The following is a 26,353-nucleotide window of genomic DNA, read 5'->3' on the forward strand; positions in this document are numbered from 1 at the left end:
GTGGAGCGGGGGCTGCGCGGGGGCCGGGCCCGGGGGTGGGGAGCGGGGAGAAGCGAACCCGCAGCCGGCGTGAAACCCACCTGGTGTTTTGTGGTGGTTGTTTTTTGTTCCCCACCCCAGGCTGAGGCGGGAGGGAGGGAAGGAGGTGCCGCCATGGGGAACCAGCTGGCTGGCATCGCCCCCTCGCAGATCCTCTCGGTGGACAGCTACTTCTCCGACATCCACGACTTCGAGTACGACAAGAGCCTGGGGAGCACCCGCTTCTTCAAGGTGGCCCGGGCCAAGCACCGGGAGGGACTGGTGGTCGTGAAGGTGTTCGCCATTCAGGACCCCACCTTACCCCTCACCAGCTACAAGCAGGAGCTGGAGGAGCTGAAGATAAGGCTGCACTCGGCCCAGAACTGCCTTCCTTTCCAGAAAGCCACCCTGTCCGAGAAGGCTGCCATGCTTTTCAGGCAGTACGTGCGGGACAACCTTTACGATCGCATTAGTACCAGGCCGTTCCTGAACAACATTGAAAAAAGGTGGATCGCCTTCCAGATCCTCACGGCGGTGGACCAAGCGCACAAATCCGGAGTCCGCCACGGGGACATTAAGACGGAGAACATCATGGTCACCAGCTGGAACTGGGTTCTTCTGACTGACTTTGCCAGTTTTAAACCAACTTATCTTCCGGAAGACAATCCTGCTGATTTCAACTATTTCTTTGACACGTCGCGGAGGAGAACGTGTTACATCGCTCCCGAGCGCTTCGTGGATGGCAGCATGTTCGCCACGGAGCTGGAGAACATGCGGGACCCCTCCACTCCTTTGGTAGACTTGGCAAACAGCAACCAGCGAACAAGAGGGGACTTAAAACGTGCGATGGATATCTTTTCTGCAGGTACTTGGAGCCATCAGGAGAGACCAGTGTGTTGTTTATGAGTGTGTGTTGGGGTGCAGAAAATTTTATTTGGGGTATTTTTTATTCTTTTTTTTTTTTTTTTAATGGGCTTAGAGAACACCACTGGAAAATCTTGCTTATTTTAAGCATAAGACCCAACCCCAAACCTTTTCATTCACAGAAAAAGTACAGCCACAGTAGAGTAAGCTATATAACTTAAGTGCATCACCATGTTATCTGAGGAGGGAGATCACAAACGGTTCTGTTAGGGCTCAACTTTGCCCTGGGAACGAGAGAGTTCTGCAAGCCATAGACCATCATCTTCTCGTGGCTGAGGTTCTGGGGATGTGTAGCATATGTCTCATGGGACCAAAGAGGAGGAACCAGTCAGTGCTTCACCAAAGGTTCAGCTGCCTGGCGGCTGAGCCATCTTTCAGGGCAGTTTGGTACTATTGGCCTTAGAAGGCCCTTCTTAATTCATTTTCCCCACAAGCAGGAAATTGGATAACTAACTGAGCGCCTGTCATAGGCCCACTCACAAATACTTGATGGAGTCCAACTATGCGAGCCTGTCTTGAATCTTGAACTTATCTTGAGCAGTTTGAAAGCCATAAGTATGGCTTTTTTTTTTCTTGAAGTGATTGAAAATCTGAATTTAAAGGTAATGGTTACTTCATTTTAGAAGCTGCTCTTGTGGCCAAACTTGCAGGGCACTCCACTGATAAAGCAAGATGCTCACCCTTGGGAGCAAACTGCAGGAGCGGGACCTTTGAAGAGTCATGTACACAATGAGGGGGGCGTGCTGTGTTTAGCAGTCATTATTTCTCATTGTGCTTATGAGCTTGTGTGAGTGAATATATCCTGTCTCGCAGCATCACTGTGGAAGTAGAGGTGTTTACTTTCTGTAAAAGGGGTGCTTAGTTTTGACCCACTGCTTGATCCATGCAGACTTAGTGGCACTTCTTCCACGTGACTGTGGTGTGGGTTCCTTTTCTGGTGGTGTATTTTCCAGCTGGCAGGTGGCTGAAGTCACTGCCTCATGTTTCCTAATTCCAGACTCCTCTGCTGTTGGCATGTTTGTCATAAAATACTGGGAGATACTTCAGGGAAGAAGTGTAAAAGCCAGTTTTTGGAGCTTGAGATGCTATCTCCTTTCCATGAGTTAATTTGGCAACTCATTGACCTTATTTTCAATCGAGCTAAGAGTTGCATTGAGTTTGTTCTTTTCTGCATATAGAAAGCAAAGTTAAAGTATCTGTTTATAACCCTCTGACATCTTTTTTTCCTTGTGGTTGTTTTTGTTCCCCAGGCTGTGTAATAGCAGAGCTCTTCACAGAAGGTGTACCCTTGTTTGATTTATCTCAGCTTTTGGCTTACAGAAATGGCCTCTTTTCCCCTGATCAAGTCCTAAACAAAATTGAAGACCGCAGTATCAGAGAACTGGTAAGGATGGACTGCAGCATTAGAACCATTTGTGTGGTCTGTCTGTAGTTTTTTTCCACCTACTTTGGTGATAAAATGCTTATTGTTTGGATTTGGGGTGGGTTGGTTTTTTTTGTATTGCAAATGTCTAAACCTTTAATCTTTCTCTCCCGCTCCCTTCTACTTCTGCCTTTCTCAAGGTCACTCAGATGGTCCATCGTGAGCCAGATAAACGTTTAGCAGCTGAAGATTATTTGAAACAGCAACGTAACAATGCATTTCCTGAAATATTTTACACTTTCCTGCAGCCTTACATGGCCCAGTTTGCCAAGGAAACGTTTGTATCGGCAGATGAGCGTATATTGGTCATACGTAAAGATCTGGACAACATCATTCACAATCTCTGTGGGCATGATCGCACAGAGAAAGCCGAGGGAGAGACCAAAGAGAATGGGCTGGTTATTCTAGTGTCTGTGATAACTTCCTGTTTACAGACTCTCAAATACTGTGATTCAAAACTGGCCGCTTTGGAACTGATTCTTCATTTAGCACCAAGATTAAGTGTAGAGATTCTTCTGGATCGTATTACTCCTTATCTGTTACATTTCAGCAACGACTCTGTGCCCAGGGTGAGGGCAGAATCTGTGAGGACACTAACTAAAGTTCTTGCTCTCGTCAAAGAGGTGCCACGCAATGATATTAACATTTACCCAGAATACATTCTGCCAGGCATTGCGCACTTGGCCCAGGATGAAGCCACCATCGTCAGACTTGCTTATGCTGGTAAGAGGAAATCCAGTCAAAACTCCTAGTCTTGGGCTTTTCTGTATTTCCTGAACTGTTTTTTCCTCTGCTTAAAATCATCACATAGCTTGCTGTTTTAGTAGATCTCCCTAGAAGTCTCAGACTTGACTGAGGGTAAAGACACCTGTATTCACTTAAGCTAACTGGTGCAGGTGGTGGCAGCAACTTAATAATTAATGAGTTGATTTATACTAACAGATGAGTTTCCAGTGTAGGTATGTACTCAGAGTAAATAATTACATTTTAAATAGTTGACAAAACGTGTTTACTCTCTGCTAGATGAATTAACTCCTTAAAAAAAAATAACATTGATTCTTCTCTGTAGTTCTGCATGTAAAAGCAACTTGCAGAATGTGTACACGTGCTTTTGGCTGGGGCCTGGACGTAGCACGTGGCAGCTCTGCCCACAGCTAAGGTCAGAGCCCTACGCTCAGGGAAGCAGCCCTGGCTTTATTCCCTGGAGAAGCAAGGGCAGAACCAAGAAAACTTCAGTACATCTTTGTGTACTGGCATTGCATTTATCTTAATTGACATTTCATTAGCTCAGACTGTTTCCTTAGAGTGGCCTGATGGAACTGAATAGATATGAAACTAACTTAAAGCATCGGTGTGTTGCTACGCTTCAGTTATTTTCCCACAAAATGAAAGTTGATATTCAGGGCCTGAAACGACTTTATTTGCTATGGAATAGACTGGCTTGTACCATAGCAGGCCTTTTCTTCATACGTTATTCAGATATATGAGTTCTGCCTGGTTCAGGAATAAGCTTTGTATTTATGCCTATATTTGCTATTTACCATGTACCTTCTTTGCTATGATTAGCATATTTTTAAGTGTGTCATTTTGGGGTTTGGTTTTTTAAGTTATAAATGCAGAATTTGTTTGAAAATGTCTCAGATTATGTTTTTCTCTTGTTTACTAAGTAAGCTGGTAGAACTAATTATTGAAGGTAATGTATGGTTAATGAATAGAACCAATTGCTTTTGGTCACCTTGATCTTCTACATTTCTTCTTTTCCGGTGCAAAAAGGCAACAGTTCTCAGTACCCCGAGACTCCAGTTACATCTGCTTACGCAGAGCTGCTCTCTGTGTTTCGTGGTTTATTTTCAATCTGAGTAGAGCTAATATTTTCTGAAACTTAAAAAAGTTATTCAAACTGTAGATGGTTAAATCGGATTAAGTCACCCTAATTTCAAATAGCTTTTCTTTTAAAAAAGGAATTTAAATTTCAAGTAAATAAAGATATATAATGAAAGGTAGTCTGACACCTGAGTTAACTTGTGTTAGTATAGCACACTTTATGGAAGTGGGCAGACTGGTGACTTAGAGGATTTGATGTGAGATGTGGACAGGCTCTGTTGGCACACTGCTCTAGTCTTGGACGACACTCAGAATGGCCACTTAAGTGGGACTTCTGCCTCGACCGGATTATTCCCATGCCAGCAGTGGCCTGACCCATATAATGTAGCCTGAGTTGCTTCAGCAGTTTCCAAACAGGGCAGGACGGTGCCAAATCGCGTGGATAGATACAGGGGCTAATGTTCTAAAAGTAGAATCCAGCCCTCAAGGGTAACCCTGTTGTTATTCCCTAGGACACATATCCTGGTGTGGTGGTTTGTCATGGTTGTTTTGTTGCAGTCTACCACGTAGACATGTTACTTAATTCAGGTTAATTGGCCTTTAAGTTCTATCAAGTTATTTAGTCATTAGTCTGAGATTAGGTGGTATTTAGGGCTAGTTCTAGAAGACTGAAATTAGCCCTTGCTACACTTGATATCCTTACAATTTTTCCACTTGTTTATATGACAAAAGTACCCTATGATTTGATGTATTTGGTAGCTTTGCTGGGGTCAGGGTCAACAGAATGTATCTTTGATTTGGTATTTTGTAGCTTTGCTGGGGTCAGGGTCAACAGAATGGGGTTGACCAGAGCACGTTGTGTAATTTCAACCCCATCTGTCCATCCTGACTGCTATTGTCCGTAGTTATAATATCTCATCAGGGAATCATCAGACTGATGTAAATCAGCAAAGTAGAACAATTCTTAACCAAAATGTTTTCCTTTGCAGAAAACATAGCGTTGTTGGCAGAAACAGCTCTGAGGTTTCTGGAGTTAGTACAGCTGAAAAATCTGAATATGGAAAATGAACCAAATGGTGAAGAAATGGATGAAACATCTCACCCTAGTGATAACTATGACACAGGTAATATCACTTCTACTTACCTTGCCTGCTTATAACAGCGAATCATGGGCCAGAACTCCTAGTTAGCCATCAGACTGATGTAAATCAGCAAAGTAGAACAATTCTTAACCAAAATGTTTTCCTTTGCAGAAAACATAGCGTTGTTGGCAGAAACAGCTCTGAGGTTTCTGGAGTTAGTACAGCTGAAAAATCTGAATATGGAAAATGAACCAAATGGTGAAGAAATGGATGAAACATCTCACCCTAGTGATAACTATGACACAGGTAATATCACTTCTACTTACCTTGCCTTAAAATAGCGAATCATGGGCCAGAACTCCTAGTTAGCTCTGATCTTCCTCATCTCTTAGAAGTTTAGCCTTCCTTTATTAAATGGGAAGAATGCTTTGTCTCAGCCAGTATCAAAGCCTGTGCGTTACAGCTTCATGCAGAAATAGATGCCCCTGTTCTGAACATTGAAAAAGACAAAAAAGTGTATCAATGAGCATGCTTTTCTTCTCCAAAAGTTCTCAAGGTATTTGACTGTGATGCTGGCTTCACTCACAGTCCTGTAAACAAGTCAGCAGTGAAAACATGGCTGTATTTCACTCACCTCTTCCATTGAGGTCGCAGGCAGCGTTAGCTGTGAAAAACTGTCAAATTCTGTCATAGTTCAGTTATCTCTTAACTAGTTGCAGGATGATACTTCAAAAAAAACCAACACACCTTACAAAAATCAAACATAAAAAAATCACTTTCAGGTTCTTTCACATAAGGCATAGGGTACTCAGAATTGCTGAGGAGTGGGAGAGGAAGCCCCATTGTACGGGCTGTATTTCTAAGATATACTGTCCCTTCAAAGTAGCTTGGAGATGAAAGAATTAATGCAAGGAAAAAAGAAGTTTGAATAGTTCTATTCTTTTTACCCTTTCAGAACCTAAGCACTAGAAGTTTGAACCCAGAAGGCAACTTTTTAACGTGACTGACAGACAGTCACGATAGAAAGCAAATTAGCTGGTCTTCTGGCTGCAGGGAAATGGTAATTACCCCTGCCAAAGCTGGGACAGCAATAGCTGAAATTTTTGTACTACTTGTTTGAGAACCTCCCTTCTACAGCTTTCACTAATAGCCAGGGTATTAACAATTCTGTTATTTCCATTTAACAGAAATATTTTTTTTAGTTGCATCATAGAGTAGAAGCCATGGGCAAGGTCATCTTCAGATTTTTTGACGGTGGTGTTAGGCTAACTGCTGATATTCAATGAACACATAAAATGTGTATAGATATATATATATACACACATATATATATAAAAATTACAGGAGCTGGATCATCTTATTTGAAGTTATGACAATTTTAGAATATATCAATCTGGGAAGAATGTCTTATATTTCTATACTCCTTGACTTTGCCACCACCTCAGGTGTAGTCTGGTCTTTGGTAAGCCAGTTGTTGGAATTGTTGAAGTTCTGTTGTGTTGCCCATCATATTGAGTTGGGTGTTCTTCAGGATGACCTATCAGTGTAACTCCTTTAGCAGCAGGTACTGCACCTACACATACTGTTTTTCTCCAATCCAAATGCTCATCCTGCTGTCTCTTGCAGAGTTGCAAGCCTTGCATGAAATGGTCCAGCAGAAAGTTGTGACTTTGCTAAGTGACCCAGAGAATATCGTGAAACAAACGCTGATGGAAAATGGAATAACACGTCTCTGTGTCTTTTTTGGACGTCAGAAAGCCAACGATGTTCTTCTGTCTCACATGATCACTTTCTTAAATGATAAGAATGATTGGCATCTCCGAGGAGCTTTCTTTGACAGCATTGTTGGTAAGTGTTTGGTTTCAGCCAAGCAGAGTAGAGAGATAATGTAAATAAATTAATTTTTGCACATCCTGGAAACAGTTAACTGTCATATAAAAGTCCTTTCTTATAAAGTTTGCTATAATTTATAGGAAAAGACTTTGCTGAGTTATTGGGTGTAAATGTTTCTTTAGAGAGTGAAGACAAAACAACGTAAATACAAATATATTTTTCTTTCAGTCTAAATATTTAATACAAATGAGACTGAGGCATTTAAGTCTAGGTTAGATTAAGATAAAAAATAAACTTCAGAAACCTTTTTTTTTGAGTCTTTGCTACTAACTCAAAAAGCTAAATTATGACAAGTAAATGGTAAGATTTCTGCAAGCTCTGCAGTAGATGCATCACTTCACGTGTGTGCATGGTACCGTTAATTTCAGTCAACCTGTTTATATGATGAAAACTATGCATTGATATAGGCAAAAATTGTAGTTTGAAAAAATTTTTTAGTGCCTTAAAACCTCACTTAAAGATTCTTGTCACCTCAGAAAACTTAATAACAATTTAAAAAAACCTTACCAGTGATGACATCAGCTGTTAAGTATAGCTAATGTTCCACGTATGTTGGAAATTATTGCACATGACTATTGCTGAGAGTAGGCACTCAAGAAAACTTTCCCATCGCAGCACCTGGGGAGAAAAATGGTACTTCAGGTGTGTGGCAAATTAAAAAAAAAAAAGTGTGATCAAACATCCAGCAGGGCCATGATGGTAGGCACACATTCCATTATGACGGGAAGGCACAAAATGCTGTGCTGGCAAACCCTGACAAGATGAGATGCTAATACCTTGTCAGAATTTGTTAGAAGGAGCAATGGGGTAGCCAAAGCATGGTCACAGTGTCCTGGCACGTAGAGATATGAGGCAATTAAGTGTAAAGGTCAAGATGTGTAACCTGTATTTTTAACTCCTCCTCCTCTCCCAGTATCTGTTCAAAACCTCCACATAAGAATTCAGATAAAGTTCACAACTTATATTTTTATTTTACACTATTTTATACTATTTTACTTAAAGCTGTTTGCTCATCTTTAAAACTTTGCTGTCTAACTCGTGTTTAAGTGTGTGCAGGCCCTGCTGCCTGTGGCTGCACACAGTTGCCCTTCTGTAACAGCAGCACCGAGGAGATTTCTCTTACCTGGGCTACTTCTCCTTTCTTCCTCTCTTCTAGTTAACAACTGGTTGCAAAGCACAGCATTAATCCATGAACAAGTATATTGTTTGTTAGCTTATTAGAGTAAAAGTGATGAAGAAATCTTATGTTTAATCTCAATTCTGATGAGAAGACCTTGAATTTTCTGCTATTTATCTATCCCACATAACTGGGTTAGAAGCAGAGCCAGTGATGGTCCCTGCTGTGTAACACATAGGACAATAGCAACAATAAGCCTGAGCCATTCAATGGAAAACCAAACTTTTTTTTTTTCTCTTGAGAAGGATCAGAGGACTTGCCCACTTTGTGGGAAGGAATGTTAGCTTGATGGATGTAAAGGTCAAGGAAGGAGGAAATATCAAAAATCCAGCAAGCTCCATCTCCCTGACCGTTGCCAGAGATTAATTACTGTAGATTGGGTTATGTAATCCAAACAAGCAATTCCAGATGACAGTTTCATGTGGCCAGTGGCTGGTTTTCATGTGGGAAAGGAAGAAGAAAAGGAAGCAGTTTCTTTTACTGTGATGCAGTTGATACATTTTTGTCCAGCAGCTTCAAGGCAATTACTTTCATTTTGTTTTTGATGTTGGCTTCTTTAAGATTTTAAAATATATTTTCAGATAGGATTTATTTTTGAAACTACGGTCAAGTTGGCTTTGTGATGGCAAATAATTTGAGACTAGTTAATTAAATGGCAAATCTTGCAGCCATTTCAGGCTGGAAGAGTTTTAGAAGACAGTTCTAAAAGCTCCTTTAAGTAGTGATTCTTTTGTGGCTAAATGAATGTATGTTACAGACTTTCCCTGCTGATAATTAGTCCAGTATCCAGTTCAGTCTTTTCAGGAGTCTGGATGATATTTGTATTACGTTTGTTACTAAATTAAAAGACAAAATCCTGCCATCAGAACCTTTCGTTAGGTTCTGTCACACGCCTCAAAGTGTTTAAGGCCAGGTTGGATGAAGCTTTGAGCAACCTGGCCTAGAGGGAGGTGTCCCTGCCCATGGCAGGGGGGTGGAATTAGATGATCTTTAAGGTCCCTCATAACTCTAACTATTCTGTGGTTATTGCTCAGTTGTCCTTTCCATGTACAAATGCAGGCACTGCATCCCCACCCTTTAGGATCACTGCTGGTTTTGCCTTGCTGTTCCAGACTTCTGCTGGCCAGCTGTGTGCTGACATCTATGCCTGATCTGGAAGGACCTCTGCAGGCACAGGGACACAGGGATCTGCTTTTATCAAACAGTTTTCAGAATATTGGTCTAACTTCAACAGGAAAGCAGCTTCCTTTTTTCCTAACCACTAATAATCTGTTTTGAGATGTCTCTGTGGGACAGCAATTTTAAACTTTGGTGAGGAAAGGCAACAAGTGCTACTTTGGATTTTTATCTGTTCTTTTATTGTTTCAGGTGTTGCCGCTTACGTCGGCTGGCAAAGCTCATCAATACTGAAGCCTCTGCTTCAGCAAGGTCTCAGTGATGCTGAAGAATTTGTCATTTATAAAGCCCTCAATGCTCTTACTTGCATGTGCCAGTTGGGGCTCTTGCAAAAGCCCCATATTTATGAGTTTGCTTGTGATATCGGTAAGTTGGAATACTGGAGAATACCTTATTTTCCTAGATAACAAAAGAAATCTCAATACTACGTAAAACTTCGCTGTCAGCTGGCCAATATGCAACCCTCTGTTCTAGAATCTGCACAAAATTGTGTTCATGAACTATTGCTGGTTGGACCGAGTTAGTGCTCAGAGCTCTAATAATTTTGGTGGAATAAGCTGGAAGCATCTTCTCTGATTTTGTATGGGACAGCATCAAACAACACTTAGTCCAAAAACTTACTGCTTTAAGATCTTTCCTTGTTCTTCATGCCAACTTCCTTTATGGCAGGTTGGCATGAAGAACGCCTGGTTTATTCCTGGAAGTTGATCAGGCACGTAACTTGGAAACTCTTACCCATCAGCCTTTGAGGAAGGGGGGAATCCAGTCCTTTGGACAATAAGTGATCTTTTCTCATTCTATTTCTAACACCATAAAACACCATTTAATCTGATAGAACCTTGAATATAGAGTTGGTACCTCCTTCCTCATCAGGCATATCAGTTTAATTTAGACACGCCCAAGATTTACCAGCTCTTTATGGGAAAGAAAATATCAGCTGATCTTTTGAGGTGTAGTCTGCTTCTTCCTAATGGTATGGCTTTTCAAATGCACTCAGAATTTGGGGCAGATGATCTGTGATTATATCTTATGACTAGATAGTCCTTTGATGACAGCTTCTTAAAACCCACATAATTGACATGGAATTCTGAGTCTTTCCCTCAAGAAAGAGAGGGGAAGAAGGGAGGAATAAAGTATTTACTTAACAGTGATTTATTGTTCTCTTTTTATGAGGATTCTCCATAATAAGGTTGAGATTTTGAGTATTTTTTGGATTAGTCTCCTTTGCAAATTTAAAGTTGAAAATTAAGGATTGAAATGAATGAATAGGAAAAATATGCTTTTGGCAACAGCAAGAAAGCTGAGCAGCACAGTGAAATCCATGAAATAATTTTCTCAGTATGAGTGTTTTAACCTTGGTCCTCTGCAGGAGGGAAGGCTCAGTTTTGGGGGTAATTCTAGGGGAAGGAAGTGACGTTACAGGGTGCCATATAGAGGATGATCCCCTCTCTTTAATATGAATGATATATTTTAACAGCCTAATTTTCTTTCAGCACCTTTCCTGTGCCATCCTAATCTTTGGATACGTTATGGTGCAGTTGGATTTATCACGGTGGTAGCACAGTATTTGAATATTGCTGATGTCTACTGCAAGCTAATGCCATACCTCCATCCTTTTATCACACAGCCAATAATACAGGTAATACTTTAAATGATATCCATGTGAATATATCTTGACTAGTCATAATTCTTAAGTCTGCCTTGGCCATGGTCCTTCCTACAAGAATATTAGATTATTTTTTTTCAATTAAGTTTAGGGGCAGTACAGAGGCAGCAAAGTCTGGCAGACATTGACAGAATGGCTCTTGCCTTCCATGTTTGAAACACTGTTGTCTCAAGTTTGTTGCAAATTGCAGAACATTTTACAAAGCCTGAAATCAACAAACCCTTCTCTGCCTGGTTTACAACCAAACTCATGTGACATTGTGCTAGTTTATAGGAATGTAAAAGGCATAAAAAGTTGGCTGTGAAACAAATGTTTCTGTGTTTCATGCTTTCATCTGCAAGACGGAGTATTCCAGCCCTGTCCTGCCAACACAGACATTGAACCACCACCTGGGAGAACAGAAACTTGTTGGGGTTTTTTTCCGTTTTAATAGAAATGAGCAGTCTTTATAAGGACTGCCCCAGTTAATGAATCTAAATTATGCCTTAACTCATCAGTTTCTTATGATTGTTTACTAATGTCCCAATATGCTTTTGAATACTACTTAATTACATGCTTGTACATCCTTAATTCTCTTGTATACATCGGAGGAAACTCGTTAATCTGACTGACACAAGGGAAGAGCTCTTTTAGTTCATATTTTTACAGGGTAAATGTAGGACAAAGACAGACAAAGTTTGCAATATCATTGGATAATTTTTAATCCCATCTAGCAATGCCAAGTAGATGTGATACTGCTGGAAGAACAGGGAAAGAGAAACAGAGAATCTGATGTGACCAACACAAGAAAGATACTATTTTCACGAAAGGAGAGAAGTTGAATCTAAATTATTGGCACAATCATGTGCAATAATTTTGAAGTCCTACATTGTTTTTTGTTATTGTAAGTTTGAAAGCAACTCTTCAGGACTGAGCTGGAAACTGTTTTTAGAGCGTGCCTTCAGAAGAAGAGATTGATTTTTATATTAATATTTGCAGTTGTCCAGTTACTGACTTCCAGCTTAGGAAAAAAGTGCAAACATCGTAGACATGAGAACTGCATTTACTGCTAGATTTCCCCATGTTTATATGGATATCATCCTCCTCCGTGTTGACTGATCTCTCTTTCTGAATTGCAGATAGATAAAGAAATAGTCCTGCTAAGTGTACTTAAAGAGCCTGTCAGCCGTTCCATATTTGATTATGTCCTAAGATCAAAGGATATCACAAGCCTCTTCCGACACCTTCAGATGCGTCAGAAGAAGAGGAATGGTGTTCTCCCTGACTGCCCGCCCCCCGAGGACCCTGCCATTGCACAGCTGTTGAAGAAGCTACTTTCACAAGTGATTGGTTTTTATTTGTACTTTGAAAGTCAGGCTTGAGACTCTTGGGCTCTGTGTGTCTCCACAGACCCTAACCTTGCACTGGCTGCTCTGAGGGACTCCCAGTCTGAGGGTCTCACCCTGCAAACCATTAACTTGTTTTCCGTATATAGGACAAAGAGTTCAGAAGTTAAGGAAGATTCTGAAAAGATTTGCCAGAAATAGGGCAACCTTACATTTGGGTTTCCCAAATACATCCCCATTTTAAAGACGTCAGTTGTATGTCTCAGATTTCTGGCACGTCTGTGATGGTATCAGTGTCCGTGTTGTATGTTGTGTTGGAGAGAAGAGCACACATTTGTTGAAGGATAGACATGCAAGTAGTAGTGCAGAAGCCAAGGGAGCTGGAAAGTGTTGAGGCTGGTGTGTGAAGAGGGGAACACTAAGAATCACCCACACAAAAGTAGTGAGCACTGGGAAGAGGCAGGACTGCAGCTGAGTGTGTGTGGGGTTTCGAGGGGTTTTTTTCTCCTTTTTTTTTTTTCCCTATAGGCTGTGGGCTGCAAGCATGGCCTAAGTGGCAACAAAGCAGATTGCACCAGTGATCCAATGTTACAATGCTAATCTGCCCTTTCACTATTCCTACCCTGTTCCTGAGGAGGAAGAATATTCTTATACTACAGCAGCTTACCCAAAGTCTTGTATGAGTGATAGATTGATGTCTTGAACTCCGGGGATGTGTGCTGTCCTTCTGCTTCTGAGCCAGTTGCTAATCTCACTCCTTCATACGTCTTCATGCCGTGATGCATGTTCTTGGTCAAAAGTAAATAATAATATCTTTTCTTTTATTCTATAGGGGATGACTGAGGAGGAAGAAGATAAGCTGTTAGCACTGAAAGACTTTATGTTAAAATCGAATAAAGCTAAAGCCAATATAGTGGATCAAAGCCACCTGCATGACAGCAGTCAGAAGGGGGTGATTGACTTGTCAGCTCTGGGAATAACTGGGAGACAAGTGGATCTTGTTAAAACAAAGCAGGAGCCTGATGACAAACGTGGTTGGTATATTTTGTCGTCTGTATAGATAAAGTATAGCCTTTCTTTCAGGGTCAGAGAATTAAGTCTTTAACTTACTCAGCTGGTGTTCTCAGTAATTCAGGTTACATAACTATCACCACCTCACTGAGTTTGCAATAGACAATTACTGCTGCTATTTGAAATGTGAGGTTCTGGAATGCTCTCTGGATCAGTGAAAGATGGGGCTATTTTGCCCCTGAGAGTATTTAAATTAGTTTGACTGCATCTGCCATAGTAATACGCACAGGTTGTTAAGCTGATTGTGACAAATAGGACTCTAGTGACCAAGGGTAACAGTGTAAATTATGAAGGCTACATTTCTGCTATCTATCAGAATATTGATCTATCTTATCAGATGCTAGACTCAAAATATTTTGCATATCATTTTAAAGGAAAGTACATAAGTACAGGACTTTTCAGTTTTTTGCATCCTCTGGAGTCAGGAGTGGACAGGATTTAAAAGTTAGTATATGAAGTCTGTATTTGAACTGATTGACTTCACCCAGAACCGTCACCTGCACAGTCTTCATGCCTTAAACTTCTTCACTGACTTTGTCCACATGTAATTTGTGCCATGTTTTCATTTCGCTTGCTGAAAATAAGTACATTTCCTATTTACAGATAACGTTCTTGAATCTACAGGTGATGTGGCGATTGGGATGGAGAACTGATTGTATTTGACACTGACCATGATTTGCATACTGTACTATTACAAGTTTATCCCTGTCTTATGCCAGTAATGCAGTAACTCTCATAAGAAAAAAATATCATGGAGTTTAATCCTCCAAGCTTCTAGATGCAAAACTTTCCTATGCTGGAATGATTTATTGCATGAGTCAATTGTAGGATTAAGTAGGTGTAAACAGAGCACTGGCCACACGTGTTCTGTTTGCCTCATAAATCCCTGTCAGCTGGCTTAAACAACCCAGCAGTAGGGTTTTCTCTATTAACTATATGAATTATAAATTTGCATGTAAACATTGGGCTCCACGTTGTCTGAAAATAATCACCAGCCTGAGTGAACCTTGTCATGATTATAGGTGGTTTTTTTTCTTCTCCCTCCTCGTCCTCCCTCCTGATCACTTATAGCTAGAAAACATGTAAAGCAAGATTCAAATGTAAATGAAGAGTGGAAAAGCATGTTTGGGTCCCTGGAACCAACTAACATCTCTCAGCCAATACCCAAAGGACATGGGCAAAGTAGTGATCCCGAAGCTATCCAGGCTGGGAAACCTCTTCGTTCAGAGTCCTCAGCTGGCATTTGTGCCACTCTGTCATCCTCCCCACAGGTATTGCTGAAAAATACTATCTTTGCATCTTAAACTGAAATCATTTGATTGTTTTCAAGCCAGGTGGGGCTATAGGGATGTGGCGTTCTTGTTTTGTTTGGAGGTTATTTTACACTGGTGCCATTCCCTGGTGTCTTCTCCAGCAGAGTAGCTGACTTTCAAGTTCTTATTTTTAAACTAGGGATTGAGAGAGGATGGAAGTAAGTTTAGTCTCTTGAACAGAAGAGCTTCACTAACAAATAGATGATTTGCATGAAGAGATGGGGCTTTATGGATTAGCCAATCATTAGGCAAGCTGTTCTGGCAGGGAAGACTTTTCCTCAAACTGCATGCCCTGATATGCATTGTGAGGAAGAGAAGAGATGTCATGATGCTAATGTGGAACTGGTGTATCGTGTCAGAGCTGCACTTAGACATCCCCTACCTGTAATACTTACTACTGGCCTCAGAGGGCTGGGTGGGAGCCCTGCAGGATATGGAGGCACCTCGTGACTCTGAACACTTCTTTCTATTCTGTTTCTAGTTGGCAATTAACTTCTGTTAGCTTTAAACATGTCCACTCTGAAGTAAGAGGGAAACACTTTAGGCTTTTATTTTAAAGCCCAATGTAAACAATCATTCAAGGGCTAACCTGTAATTCTGTCATTCAGAGAGCAATAACTGCTGCGGTAATAATCCCATTAAACGTGTTCATGGCACATTACGTTTTCTACAAATAGAATACAGAACAGACTAGGCAAGCAGGGTAGAATAAGTGAATGGTTAGCTTTTCTATAAATAATAATTTTCACTATTTTTAATTGTTTTCATGCAAGCATGATTATTTTTTTTGAATGCTAATTAATTGCTAATTAATTCAATCAAAAAGATTTTTCCACTTGTCAGTGTGAACGCAGTAATCGTAAGAGCAGGGTTTATCTGTGTATAGAATGTAAGGCATATATTTTTAAGTGCTCACCTCTCACAGACATCCGATGGCACGGTAGTTCAGCCCAGGAAGCCCACCATACAGGTCCTGAGCAGTTCGGCGTCCCCATCTGCGCACCAGTTACGCGTCACCACTTGCAAAACTGAGCTTCAGCAGCTGATCCAGCAGAAGCGAGAGCAGTGCAACGCAGAGAGACTGGCCAAACAGATGATGGAGAATGCCGAGTGGGAGAGCAAGCCCCCACCTCCAGGTAAATCACAGGCCACTGGGGTTATTGTACAAAAAAAAAATATATAACTTGAGTCAAAACATCATCATCTCAAGGAAAAATGCAAAAGATGAAGAAACGAGGAAATTATTAGTTTAGGAAATATGACTACTATGTAGAATGCCTATTTGGCAAAATATCTGCGTGACTTGGAAAAGAGGGTCTGGAAGCAAGTTCTTTACCTTCACAATAACAGACCCAAACCACTGGTCTGACGTCCAGGCCCTGTGCCTTGTTGCAGTGTATGGCACGTGACTTGCCATCCTGTAACAGCCTGTAGCTTGCTTTGGGCAAGGGGAGAAACACTGTGCTGGGAGGGAAGAAATTGGGTATTTTGCCTGGGGTGGCTCCAGATTTTCAACCATCAAACTGCCCTTGTTTACAAAGGAGCCTCCACCCCCCAGCAGTGGTGACAGCAACGCAGTGCCCAGCCACAAAGAGGAGGTGTGTGTTCCCATACTTTCAGAGGGAAAGGAGAGACATTTTTACCTCTTGTTCCCTTTTTTTTTTACCAGAAACACCCAGGTTGTGATAATTAGGGCTCTGGCAGCCATTCTGGGAGAAAACACACAGTTTTGAATCGCAGTCACCTTCCTACGGCCCCAGTTTAAATTTTGAAGCTCCAAATTGAGACTGGGATTTACACAGACTAGTTCTCAATGTTTTCTGCTGGTGTTCTCCACACCATGGACTTGTTGCTGGTTATCTTGTATGGAGATTCCTGACAGTCCTCTACTAATGGCTGTTCATGTGCTTAAACTCCAGGTGTTGGGAGCAGGATCTGTACCAGCCAGGCTTGCAGTAATCAACATGATGATGCTGAAGTCTAAATCTAGCATCAATGCACACGCCTGGGCATATACAGCTACCACATCAATTTAAGGGAAGTAGTAGAAAATCATCAGGAAAATAGTCCAACCAGACAGCATTTGTATATAGCTAACTTGGGCTGAGCTTGGCTAAGCCATGAGTATGACTTCTAAAGACAGTTTTAGAACCTATGAAATAACATGTCCCCAAATACATGTCCCAGCTGGCCTGCTCTGCCACATGAGTGAGTGCCAGAAAAACATTCATATTTAAAGTTTGTCTTATTCTGAGATTTGCTGTGGTCTGTCTTTCATTATCCTTATCTGCTGTTAATCCTTCACTATAGTAGAATCACGTTAGAAGTGCAGCCAGATGCTTCTGCATTGCTTGTTTCGGAGGAGGAAACATCACACAAATGTTGGCAATTTCTTGGCAAGAGTTACTGTGTGGCAGCTCAACTCCTCCGTTTATTTTTGAAGTTCTGGAATAAATTTTCTATGGGATTTAGAAGAGCTGTTATTTCATTTCATTAGGTACATAAAGCTTGCAAATTAGAATGTAGTGCACCACTGAGCCTGTCGCTCCCCTCTGCAGACAATCCAGGAACTTAAGTCTGTTCAAATGTGTTGCTTGTTACGTGCATTTTGGGCCTTTATGGGATTGGCATTTGGAGCACAGCAATCTGCAAAGGCTGCTACCACGAGAATTGTGCACTAGTGTTTCTACAAAGTCTATGAAGAGCTCTTTGCCATTTCATTGAATGTACGTGGAACCCATCTAAAAGAAAACTCTTACCCAGATCTGCCAATAGGGTTTAGTTTGGAATTGGGCAAACAGGCTTTTGTCTTTAATATTTAAAATACGTTAGCTCTTTGTTTTCAGTGCCTTCTGTGCTTTGCAGCTGTAATGACTATATCCCGAAACAGCTGTTGGTCGATGGGATTGGGAGATTTTCATGTTCCTATTGAGTTATGAAATCAACATCAAACTTTATGGGTTTGTTTTTCCCTGCAGGATGGCGGCCCAAGGGGCTGTTGGTAGCTCACCTTCATGAACACAAGTCTGCAGTGAACCGCATCCGCGTCTCTGATGAACACTCCATTTTTGCCACTTGCTCAAATGATGGCACGGTGAAAATCTGGAACAGCCAAAAAATGGAAGGAAAGACTACTACAACCAGGTAGATTTAAAACTCATAGGATTTTTGGGTCTGCTGTTTTAGAGTACAAAATAAATTAGAGCAGGGAGCAAAATATGAATCACTTGTGGGTGTGCTAGAGATTTCAATAATTAAATATACTGGTGTTCCTCTTTGCGTGCAACAAGAAAATATGAGACTGCTGCTTCAATTAGTTAATAAAAGAAAAAATATTGCTTCCAAATGCAAAGGGACTGCTTAGCAGTTGTAGTAATTACAGTCTTTTTGATTTCATTTCTATACAGACATAAATAAATTCTGCTGCCGCTGTTTAAAGCCATCTGAGGTTTTTGGAACAAATTAGCATCATGTTTTAACTGTCTCATCCACTGATACTTGATGCAGGAAAGCTGTATCGTTGGTTGAGACATGGGTGGTATGGGGCTGTGAGAGAGAGCTTTGGGAGACGAGGATGTCTGTCTCAAAATACTTCAAAAAAAGTCTTGTGGACTGCAGTGTCAGTTAAATAACAATGATTGCAGTATGCTACTGTCGTATTGATCTAGGTTAGATTACTGGTAGACAAACGTGTGCATCTGCAGTTGGAGACTTGATAACCTAGAGGCTCAAAGATGAGGAGTTAAGCTTGCAGAGGCATCTTAGGCTACGTTGCTTTCTGATTTTGGAACAGTTAGAAAATGTTATTTTGAGAGCTCTCTCAAGAGTCATTGGTTTTAAGTAGGTGTTTGAGAGAAGTACTTTCTTTTTTTTTAACTTGTCACAAAAAAAAAATCCTCTTTTTTCTTCCTCTCCTCCTCTCTCTACTACTTAGATCAATTTTGACATACTCTCGGATTGGAGGGCATGTAAAGACACTTACATTCTGCCAAGGCTCACATTACTTGGCTATAGCTTCGGATAATGGTGCCATCCAGCTGCTTGGTATTGAAGCTTCAAAGCTCCCTAAATCTCCTAAAATTCATCCGATACAAAGCAGGTATGTACTTAGAGCAGTTAAATCTCACAGTAGAGCTCAAGCTCTTAGTATGTTCCTCGATTAGATCCCTTGATTTGCTCTAGGCTTCCTGCTGGCTGCGCCCAGGCTGTACTGGAAGGCTGTAATCCATGAAAGTCAACTGTGCAGGGCTGAGAATTCGTGGCTCTTGGTTATTGGTGCCTCCTCTTGTCACTGAGCTTGAAAGAGTCAGTCTGACCAGTTCTCAGGTTTTTTTTTTTATTTACATGCTGGGATTGGTAATTTCTTACTATCTCTGTTACGATGTTAATACTTACAATTTTGGAGGTTCTTTTACAGGTCATTAGATAAATGTTTACAAATCTACGTATCATTTGGCCTCAGGCCTGCAATTTTTACTCCCGGGCTTTTAATGTGAGTCAGGTGGCAAAGATATGGCGGATGGGATATTCTTTAGGGGAGTATTTGGGGACGGTTTAGCTCTTTCTTACCCATCTCCATATGAGCAGTTTTTTAATATTTGGCACTGATTCAACAGCTTAATCTTCCAGCTTGAGTGAGGGATGTGTCCAGGCCCCAGCAAATCTAGCAGCCATCTCAAAGACCTCTTTTCTGTCCAAAGTAAAAGTAAGGTATCGGTCTCAAATGTCCTCTCTTATTTGGGATTAAGTTCAGAAATTAAATAAGCCAAATCTAATGGAGATGGAAACTACAAACCAGATTTTCCCTTTCGGCATACTCTGCATGTGTGCCTGAAGGAGGTGTCCATTTGCACATGCAGTAAGTGAAAGTGCTGACAGTATAACATGGAGAGAGGTGTTCCTGCCCATGCACTCTGGGTAGACGAATATCTGATAAACATGGAGCACGAATGGGAGAGAAATACCAAGCACACTGAGAGACCCAGGGCACAGAGGTATGTTTGTTTGCACATTGCTGCTGACAGCGTTTTACTAGGCTGTAGAAGACTTGCAGGTCTTGTTGGCAGAGAGATTTGAGGAAGCATAAGCATCTGTTGTACTAAAATTGGAAAGTTCTTTCTAGCACGTGCCTTGAGAAGAGACATGAAGAGGAAAATGCTGCTCAGCTTTAGCTATTGGAAGGAGTCTCAAACTTGGAGGGAGTCATATCTGTTTCTAAATTAGTTTATTCTTTTAACCCAGGTCCTTGGATCTGAAGGATGATGGCTGTGTGGTAGATATGCATCACTTCAATTCAGGAGCCCAGTCAGTACTGGCTTATGCTACAGTTAATGGATCTCTGGTCGGATGGGATTTGCGATCTAGCAGCAACGCTTGGACACTGAAACATGATTTGAAGTTGGGCCTCATAACTTCATTTGCTGTGGACATACACCAATGCTGGCTGTGTATTGGTAAGCCTGTGTTTCTTCTCAGCTTCTCCTCCCACCACTTCTGGTTTTCTTTCACAATAACTATAGCTCAAGCTTTTGCTTGATCTAACTTGACTAGAATATGCCTTTCTCAAACAAGAGGAGAGAAACACCTCCTGATCTATTTGTGGAAGTTACTCTGCCCTCTAAGTACTTGAGGCTGAAGTCCATCTCCCTAGGAACAGAGAAGAGGGATATGGGCAAACCCCCACATTTTATTCCTCTGACTATGGGGAGCTTTCTCTCACCAGGAACAAGCAATGGTACCATGGCGTGCTGGGACATGAGGTTTCAGTTACCCATCTCCAGCCATTCTCATCCTTCCAAGGCCCGAATCCGACGCCTGCTCATGCATCCTGTCTATCAGTCCTGGGTAATTGCAGGTAAAAGAGTGGCCAGAGGTTGTGATTAAAGGAGCTTCTGTTTCAGCTTCTGCTTCAAGCCCTGGGGGAGTTATTGTTTTGTGGTTTGTTTGTTTTTTTTTTTTCCTTGCAGTTTTTCTTATGCTTTGCTTGGGGAGAGGAAAAAGGGAAGGTTCATACTTGTTTTCTGCCACTGTGCTCTTTGTCTCTTTCTGAAATTAAAGAGGGGGTGGGGGGAAGTAGAGTTAAGCTATTATGAAAACAACAGACAGCCTTTGTAGTTCTCATCTTCTGAGTATTACAACTTTCATGGGGATCCCTCCCTGTGTGCTGTCTACCACATCACCTTTTAAGGACAAAATATTATAAAAGATATAGCCCAAACTCATGACATACATTGAAGTTGATGAGAATCCTGCCACGGCCTTCAGTGCCTCTGTAGAGCAGAGACGGAAAGGTTGTCCTGTTCCAATTCCCACTTGAATCTAACACAGTTGTGTCACGGGTTAGAGCTTTTGAAAATCTCTTTGAAAATTCTTCATCTGGTATGCTCACATCTGCTTCTTCCTCACTGTGTGCAGCGCTGTCATATACTTTTAAGTGTTTGTGTCAGGAACACGTTTGGAAATGGACGAGTAGCTTAAACTAATCCTACATTAGTAAAATTGATAAAGTTGCTCTCAAATGGGAGTAATTTGAGTTTCATATTTTACTTGCTACTTAGACATCACTTCTTATTTTAGTTATTAACCACCCTGGGAGATAAAACAAATTTCTTGAAAAACCATACAAATAAGGCAAGCTTCTCTGTGCCTTCTAGTTTGTTTCCTCCCTGCTAAAGAATAAATGAGTGACAAAGTTCATCACTCTGGAATATTATTAAAAAGTTCTTGCCTGCTAGGTTGCTGCCAGGCAATCCCTTGAACAGAATTCTTTGCCAGACCACACTAAAAATGGGGTGGAACATCACTGTAGCTTCTGAACTCTGTGACTTGGGATTGCTGCCTTACCTGCCTGGGGGTAATCTCCAAAGTCCCTGCTGAACAGCCATCCATCCTTCTCAAAGAAGGATGAGAAGTTATCTAGCAAGGAAAGTGAGGTTTTAATACCTTTTTTAAAAGGGTTGGAGATTAAAGCAGGTTTCATTTAAACTCTCTTAAATTAGACACTTTTAACTATAGTGAAGCTGCTTCCAAGCAGTAAACCAAACCAAACACGTGCATGGCTTTGTTGCTAAAGCAAGACTAACCCAGATGCTGCAGAGAGCAAGTGGAAAGTGTCTCTATGTCATACCCTTTATGTCACGTCAGTAGAACAGGCAGCGAAGAGCCAACCGACCTGTTTCATATTTTTTTGCATTGGCAATGTCTTTCCTGTAGCTGTTCAAGGCAATAATGAAGTCTCCATGTGGGATATGGAAACTGGCGATCGACGCTTCACGTTGTGGGCCAGCAGTGCACCGCCTCTTTCAGAACTGCAGGTCTGCTCTCTTTCTTTTCCAGTTTCTGCTGTGTGGCGGGGGCTACAACGACCTCAGACTCCGTGCTGTGCATCAGTACAGTTACCCATCTCCATGGCCGTGCCAGTTTGGCACCAAGAGCTTCCCCTGGGGTTTATTTTGGCACCAGAATTGTTTTGCTGTCAAAATGAAATCCGTTGTGTAGAACAGCAGCGTAACCTGAATCTTCATTGGTATCTTCCACTGTCTGTGGGATGTAGTTGTAACACTCACTTGCTATATACAGTCACGTTCTTGGAAAACCAGTGAGCTGGTCAAGCCTGTAAAGATCAGGGCAAAGGCAAAATTCATGGTGTGGCATCTTGTACTTACTTTTACTTGCTGTTTCTGGGGTTGTGTATACTCCTGTAAGCACCTGCTCTTTTGCACATTGTATCTGTGATGTAGTGCCACTACCACACTTAACTGCTAGTTTAAAGCATGAAGTCGTGCTTCTTCAGGGAGTTAATTGGGGAAGGAGCAATCCGGGATGTCCATCTTAAAACGCAAACACATGCACAAAAATAACCACAACTTCTTCGATAAATGTTGTCAATGCAGATCTGGAATCTATCTAAACTTGAACTTGTACGTGCCACAAAGATTGCAGGTCGAGTTAATTTTGGTGACGCACTTTGCATGCAAGGATTCAAGCTAGTTTTCTCTTGTATGTCTGCCCCTTAATGGCTTCATAGCATAAATCATGCTTTTCAGCATGATTTGCTTGACTAATTCTTTTAGAAATGATCTCTCTCATTGAGAAAGTCATTTCCAAGATTCCAAAAAAGCATTATGGAGGGTTAAATCTGTTGCATTGCTCTGTGAACTGTAAGGAAGCAATTTAGCTTAATAATATATTGAGATTAAAGTAATTTGGCATTTGTCAGAAAGGTCTGGGAACTGAGTGGATGAATGTGGTAAAGAATGCATTCTCTGTATGAAGCATGGCAACAGCTAGTGGTCATAACTTAATTTTGTATATCCCTTCTCCCTGCTAGCCTTCTCCTAACAGCATCCATGGAATATATTGTAGTCCAGCATCGGGTAATCCCATATTACTGACAGCAGGCTCAGACATGAAAATAAGGTAATAAAACTGACAACTTTTTTGTTTGATGCTCCCTCCTCCACCCCTGCTGCTGCACTAAATTTTGCCAAGCAATGCCTAAGTAAGCTCCAAGAAGTCAAAACAATAATGCTGCCGATGTGTTCATTAGTAAGCATCAGTCAACTGAGAGAATGGTTCTTTGCAAAAGTAGTGCAAAACTCCTTGCTTCTCTGAAACACAATGTGTACCCTTCTTTAAATTCTTGATACGCTGCATGATGAGAAATAAAACAATAACTCATGTGTAAGCTTGATATGAACGTTGATTTCTCAGCATCACACTCTTCCATTAAGTGTAGAAAGCATGTAGCGTTTGGGCCCACTCGTTTTCATCATAACAGCAAGACAACTTTTTAAACAGCTGTATTAAGCTGATAAAATTGAACATCTCAGCTTGATTTTGTTTCTTTGTCTTTAGGTTTTGGGATCTAGCCTACCCTGAGAGATCATATGTTGTTGCTGGAAGTTCTAATTGCCCATCTGTTTCCTACTACAGGAAGATAATTGAGGGCACGGAGGTGGTTCAGGTATTTTGCTTTGATAGACACCTACTCTGCTTGCCTGTCGGATGGCCCCATGGGTTGTATTAATTACATGCTTTAATTATATATTAATTACATAGCTTTAATTGTGTCTCTCTTGCCTTATATGGATGTTGTCAGCATTGCATTTTCAGGCAGTTAGGAAGAAGTTATTTTAAAAGAAAAAAAATATCAGAAGCCAGACTCATATGTTACTTTTGGGATAAGGAAATCTAGTGTTTTAATGCTCTTGGCTTTGATCAGTCTTTTGTGTAGGATCTTAGCCAGGCAATGTATCGGTACCAAAATAACACGGTAGAAGAACTCTGCAGTTTTTATGACATCCTTCAGAGTGGCTTTTGGAACCGGCAGTGTTGCTCGTTGTTGAGTAGCACAATGTTTTGTTTCACTCCACTGAATGAATGCCATTTCAGAGGTGACGGGGAAAAAAAATTCCGTGAGGGTCTACCTAAGCACTATGATATTTTAGTGTTTCACTTGAAGTTTTTAAACAATTACATTCATGCTATTGAACCAGTTTTTATAAATCCCTTGGGGGGGCTAAGATGTATGTGTTGAAGAAAAAAATTCTTTCCCTAATCAGAGAGCTGTCATGTCAGTTCAGATTAAGACTCAGGTTCTGTATGATGACAAGGAATGAACAAAGGAGTAATCAAAAGAAAACTATCTATGGATGAGAGGTCTTGTGTTTGGGTGGGGTTTGTTTGAAGAGATTTTTTGGTCTTTTTATACTGACAACCTAGTATGTGTGACAATTCCCCTTTGCAAATGCTCACATTTCTGTAAATAATATTTCTCACTTTGTTTTTGTACAGGAAATTCAAAACAAGCAAAAACTGGGGCCCACTGATGAGACCCCTCGGAAGGGTCCAGAGTCTCTTCCTGTCGGTCATCATGATATTATCACAGATATTGCAACTTTCCAGACCACGCAAGGGTTTATAGTAACGGCATCAAGAGATGGAATTGTTAAAGTGTGGAAATAAAAGCTGTACTAATATATAGTATGTAAATATTTGTAATAAAGAAATAGCGTTATAATGAATTTTTCAAGGACTGTTTCCAGATCATGGAATAGAATGGACTTTAAATACTATAATGGTGATGATAAAATCAGTTATCTGTATCCTACCACCCTGTTAGCACTTCTTAATCACTTTTGTTAAAGATGTTTGCTATCTATAGCATTTCCTTGAAATACCCAGCAGTCTACCAAGAAATCATTTAGCCTGGTTTTGACTACATTGTTCTTCAAGGATCTTTCAGAAAATGATTTAAAGATGCCCCACATTACACATTCTAAATGTGCAAAAAGCAAAGAGCTGGTACATGTACTTCAGTGTCTGACCGCTCCTGGGTTGAGTCTGAGAAATGAAATAAGAATCAGTGCACTAATGTCCCTGTACATTCTAATAACTATAATAAAGTCCACTTCAGCTTCCCTCTTTGGTACTTGGGTTTCTTTATATCCTTTTTTCCTCTGCAGTGATTCTGTAGCCTCAGCTGCCACAGCCATTGGGCTGTTATTTACCCTTAAAGCCAGATGATAACAAGCTGAAGTCTTTTATTATAAACCTATCTTGGAAAGAATCGTTAGCCATGTGAACAGTAAGGGTCTGACTGATTGTCTTTGATTTCCAGAAGGATTTTGACAAGTTCCCCAACGAAAGCCTTCCAAAAATAATGTTATCTGATACTAAAATCTTCTCACAGATTAATATTGGTCAATATGGTTATGAAGTATTATTTAATGCTAGTTGAAATACAGTAAGTGATATTAAGGAGAAATCAGTTTTCCCAGTGGAGGAAAGCTATCAGTAGAGACAGGTGGATTTGTGAAGGGAATGGTGATGTGCCTAAAGTTGCTGAAGGCAGTAAGTTACTTGGGGAATGAAAACTGCAAAAAGGTTACAGAAAGATTTGATGATAGTGGATGACTGAATGATCAATGTCAAATTAAATCCTTTGCAGGTAAAAGTGGTGCACGTGGTAAACGCAGCCTGGTCTTAACTTTGTGTTTATAATGAGCAGTCCTGAATAGCTTAGGCCTGTTCAGGGAAAAAAAACGTTGGCATTATAACAGACAGTCCTATAAAAACATTAACTCAGGCCTTGGTATTGATCCAGAAGTTCAAATGAATGTTAGGAATTATCAGGGAAAGAATCAAATAATACACCAATGAATAAATCCACGGTGCCCTCTTACTGTGACTAATGTGTGCAGCGCTTCCCCCTAGTAATGAAAATATGTATGGTACAACCATGTGAGGCACAAAGAAAGTCTATTATGGGTAAAGAATGGTTTCCATATAACAAATAATTACAAAATTATTTTAGAATTTTATAAATATTTTATATTTGTTATATATATAACAAATGTTATAGATTATATAATTGTATATAAATATATATAAATATTTGTGTTCTATATATATAAAATAATTATAAAATTATGAAATAACAAATAACTATAAAAAATCT

The 26,353-nt window shown here is 40.7% G+C and overlaps 1 protein-coding gene across 1 annotated transcript; it reads left to right on the forward strand.

The window, feature by feature from the left end:
• The first annotated feature begins 63 nt into the window (after positions 1 to 63).
• On the forward strand, positions 64 to 25,313 carry PIK3R4 (phosphoinositide-3-kinase regulatory subunit 4). Its single transcript, XM_014937841.1, has 19 exons — positions 64 to 883; positions 2,193 to 2,326; positions 2,506 to 3,088; positions 5,179 to 5,313; positions 6,898 to 7,119; positions 9,710 to 9,883; positions 11,011 to 11,156; positions 12,302 to 12,505; positions 13,341 to 13,542; positions 14,651 to 14,850; positions 15,818 to 16,028; positions 17,871 to 18,036; positions 18,827 to 18,991; positions 20,134 to 20,345; positions 20,615 to 20,746; positions 22,105 to 22,205; positions 23,222 to 23,310; positions 23,749 to 23,857; positions 24,688 to 25,313. Exons 1-19 carry the CDS (start codon positions 154 to 156, stop codon positions 24,856 to 24,858), a joined length of 4,086 nt encoding a protein of 1,361 aa, XP_014793327.1. The 5' UTR covers positions 64 to 153; the 3' UTR covers positions 24,859 to 25,313.
• Positions 25,314 to 26,353: the final 1,040 nt, after the last annotated feature.

This window comes from Calidris pugnax, unplaced genomic scaffold, assembly GCF_001431845.1.
Source record: "Calidris pugnax isolate Ruff unplaced genomic scaffold, ASM143184v1 scaffold11, whole genome shotgun sequence".
In the NCBI taxonomy this organism is placed as follows: Eukaryota; Metazoa; Chordata; class Aves; order Charadriiformes; family Scolopacidae; genus Calidris; species Calidris pugnax.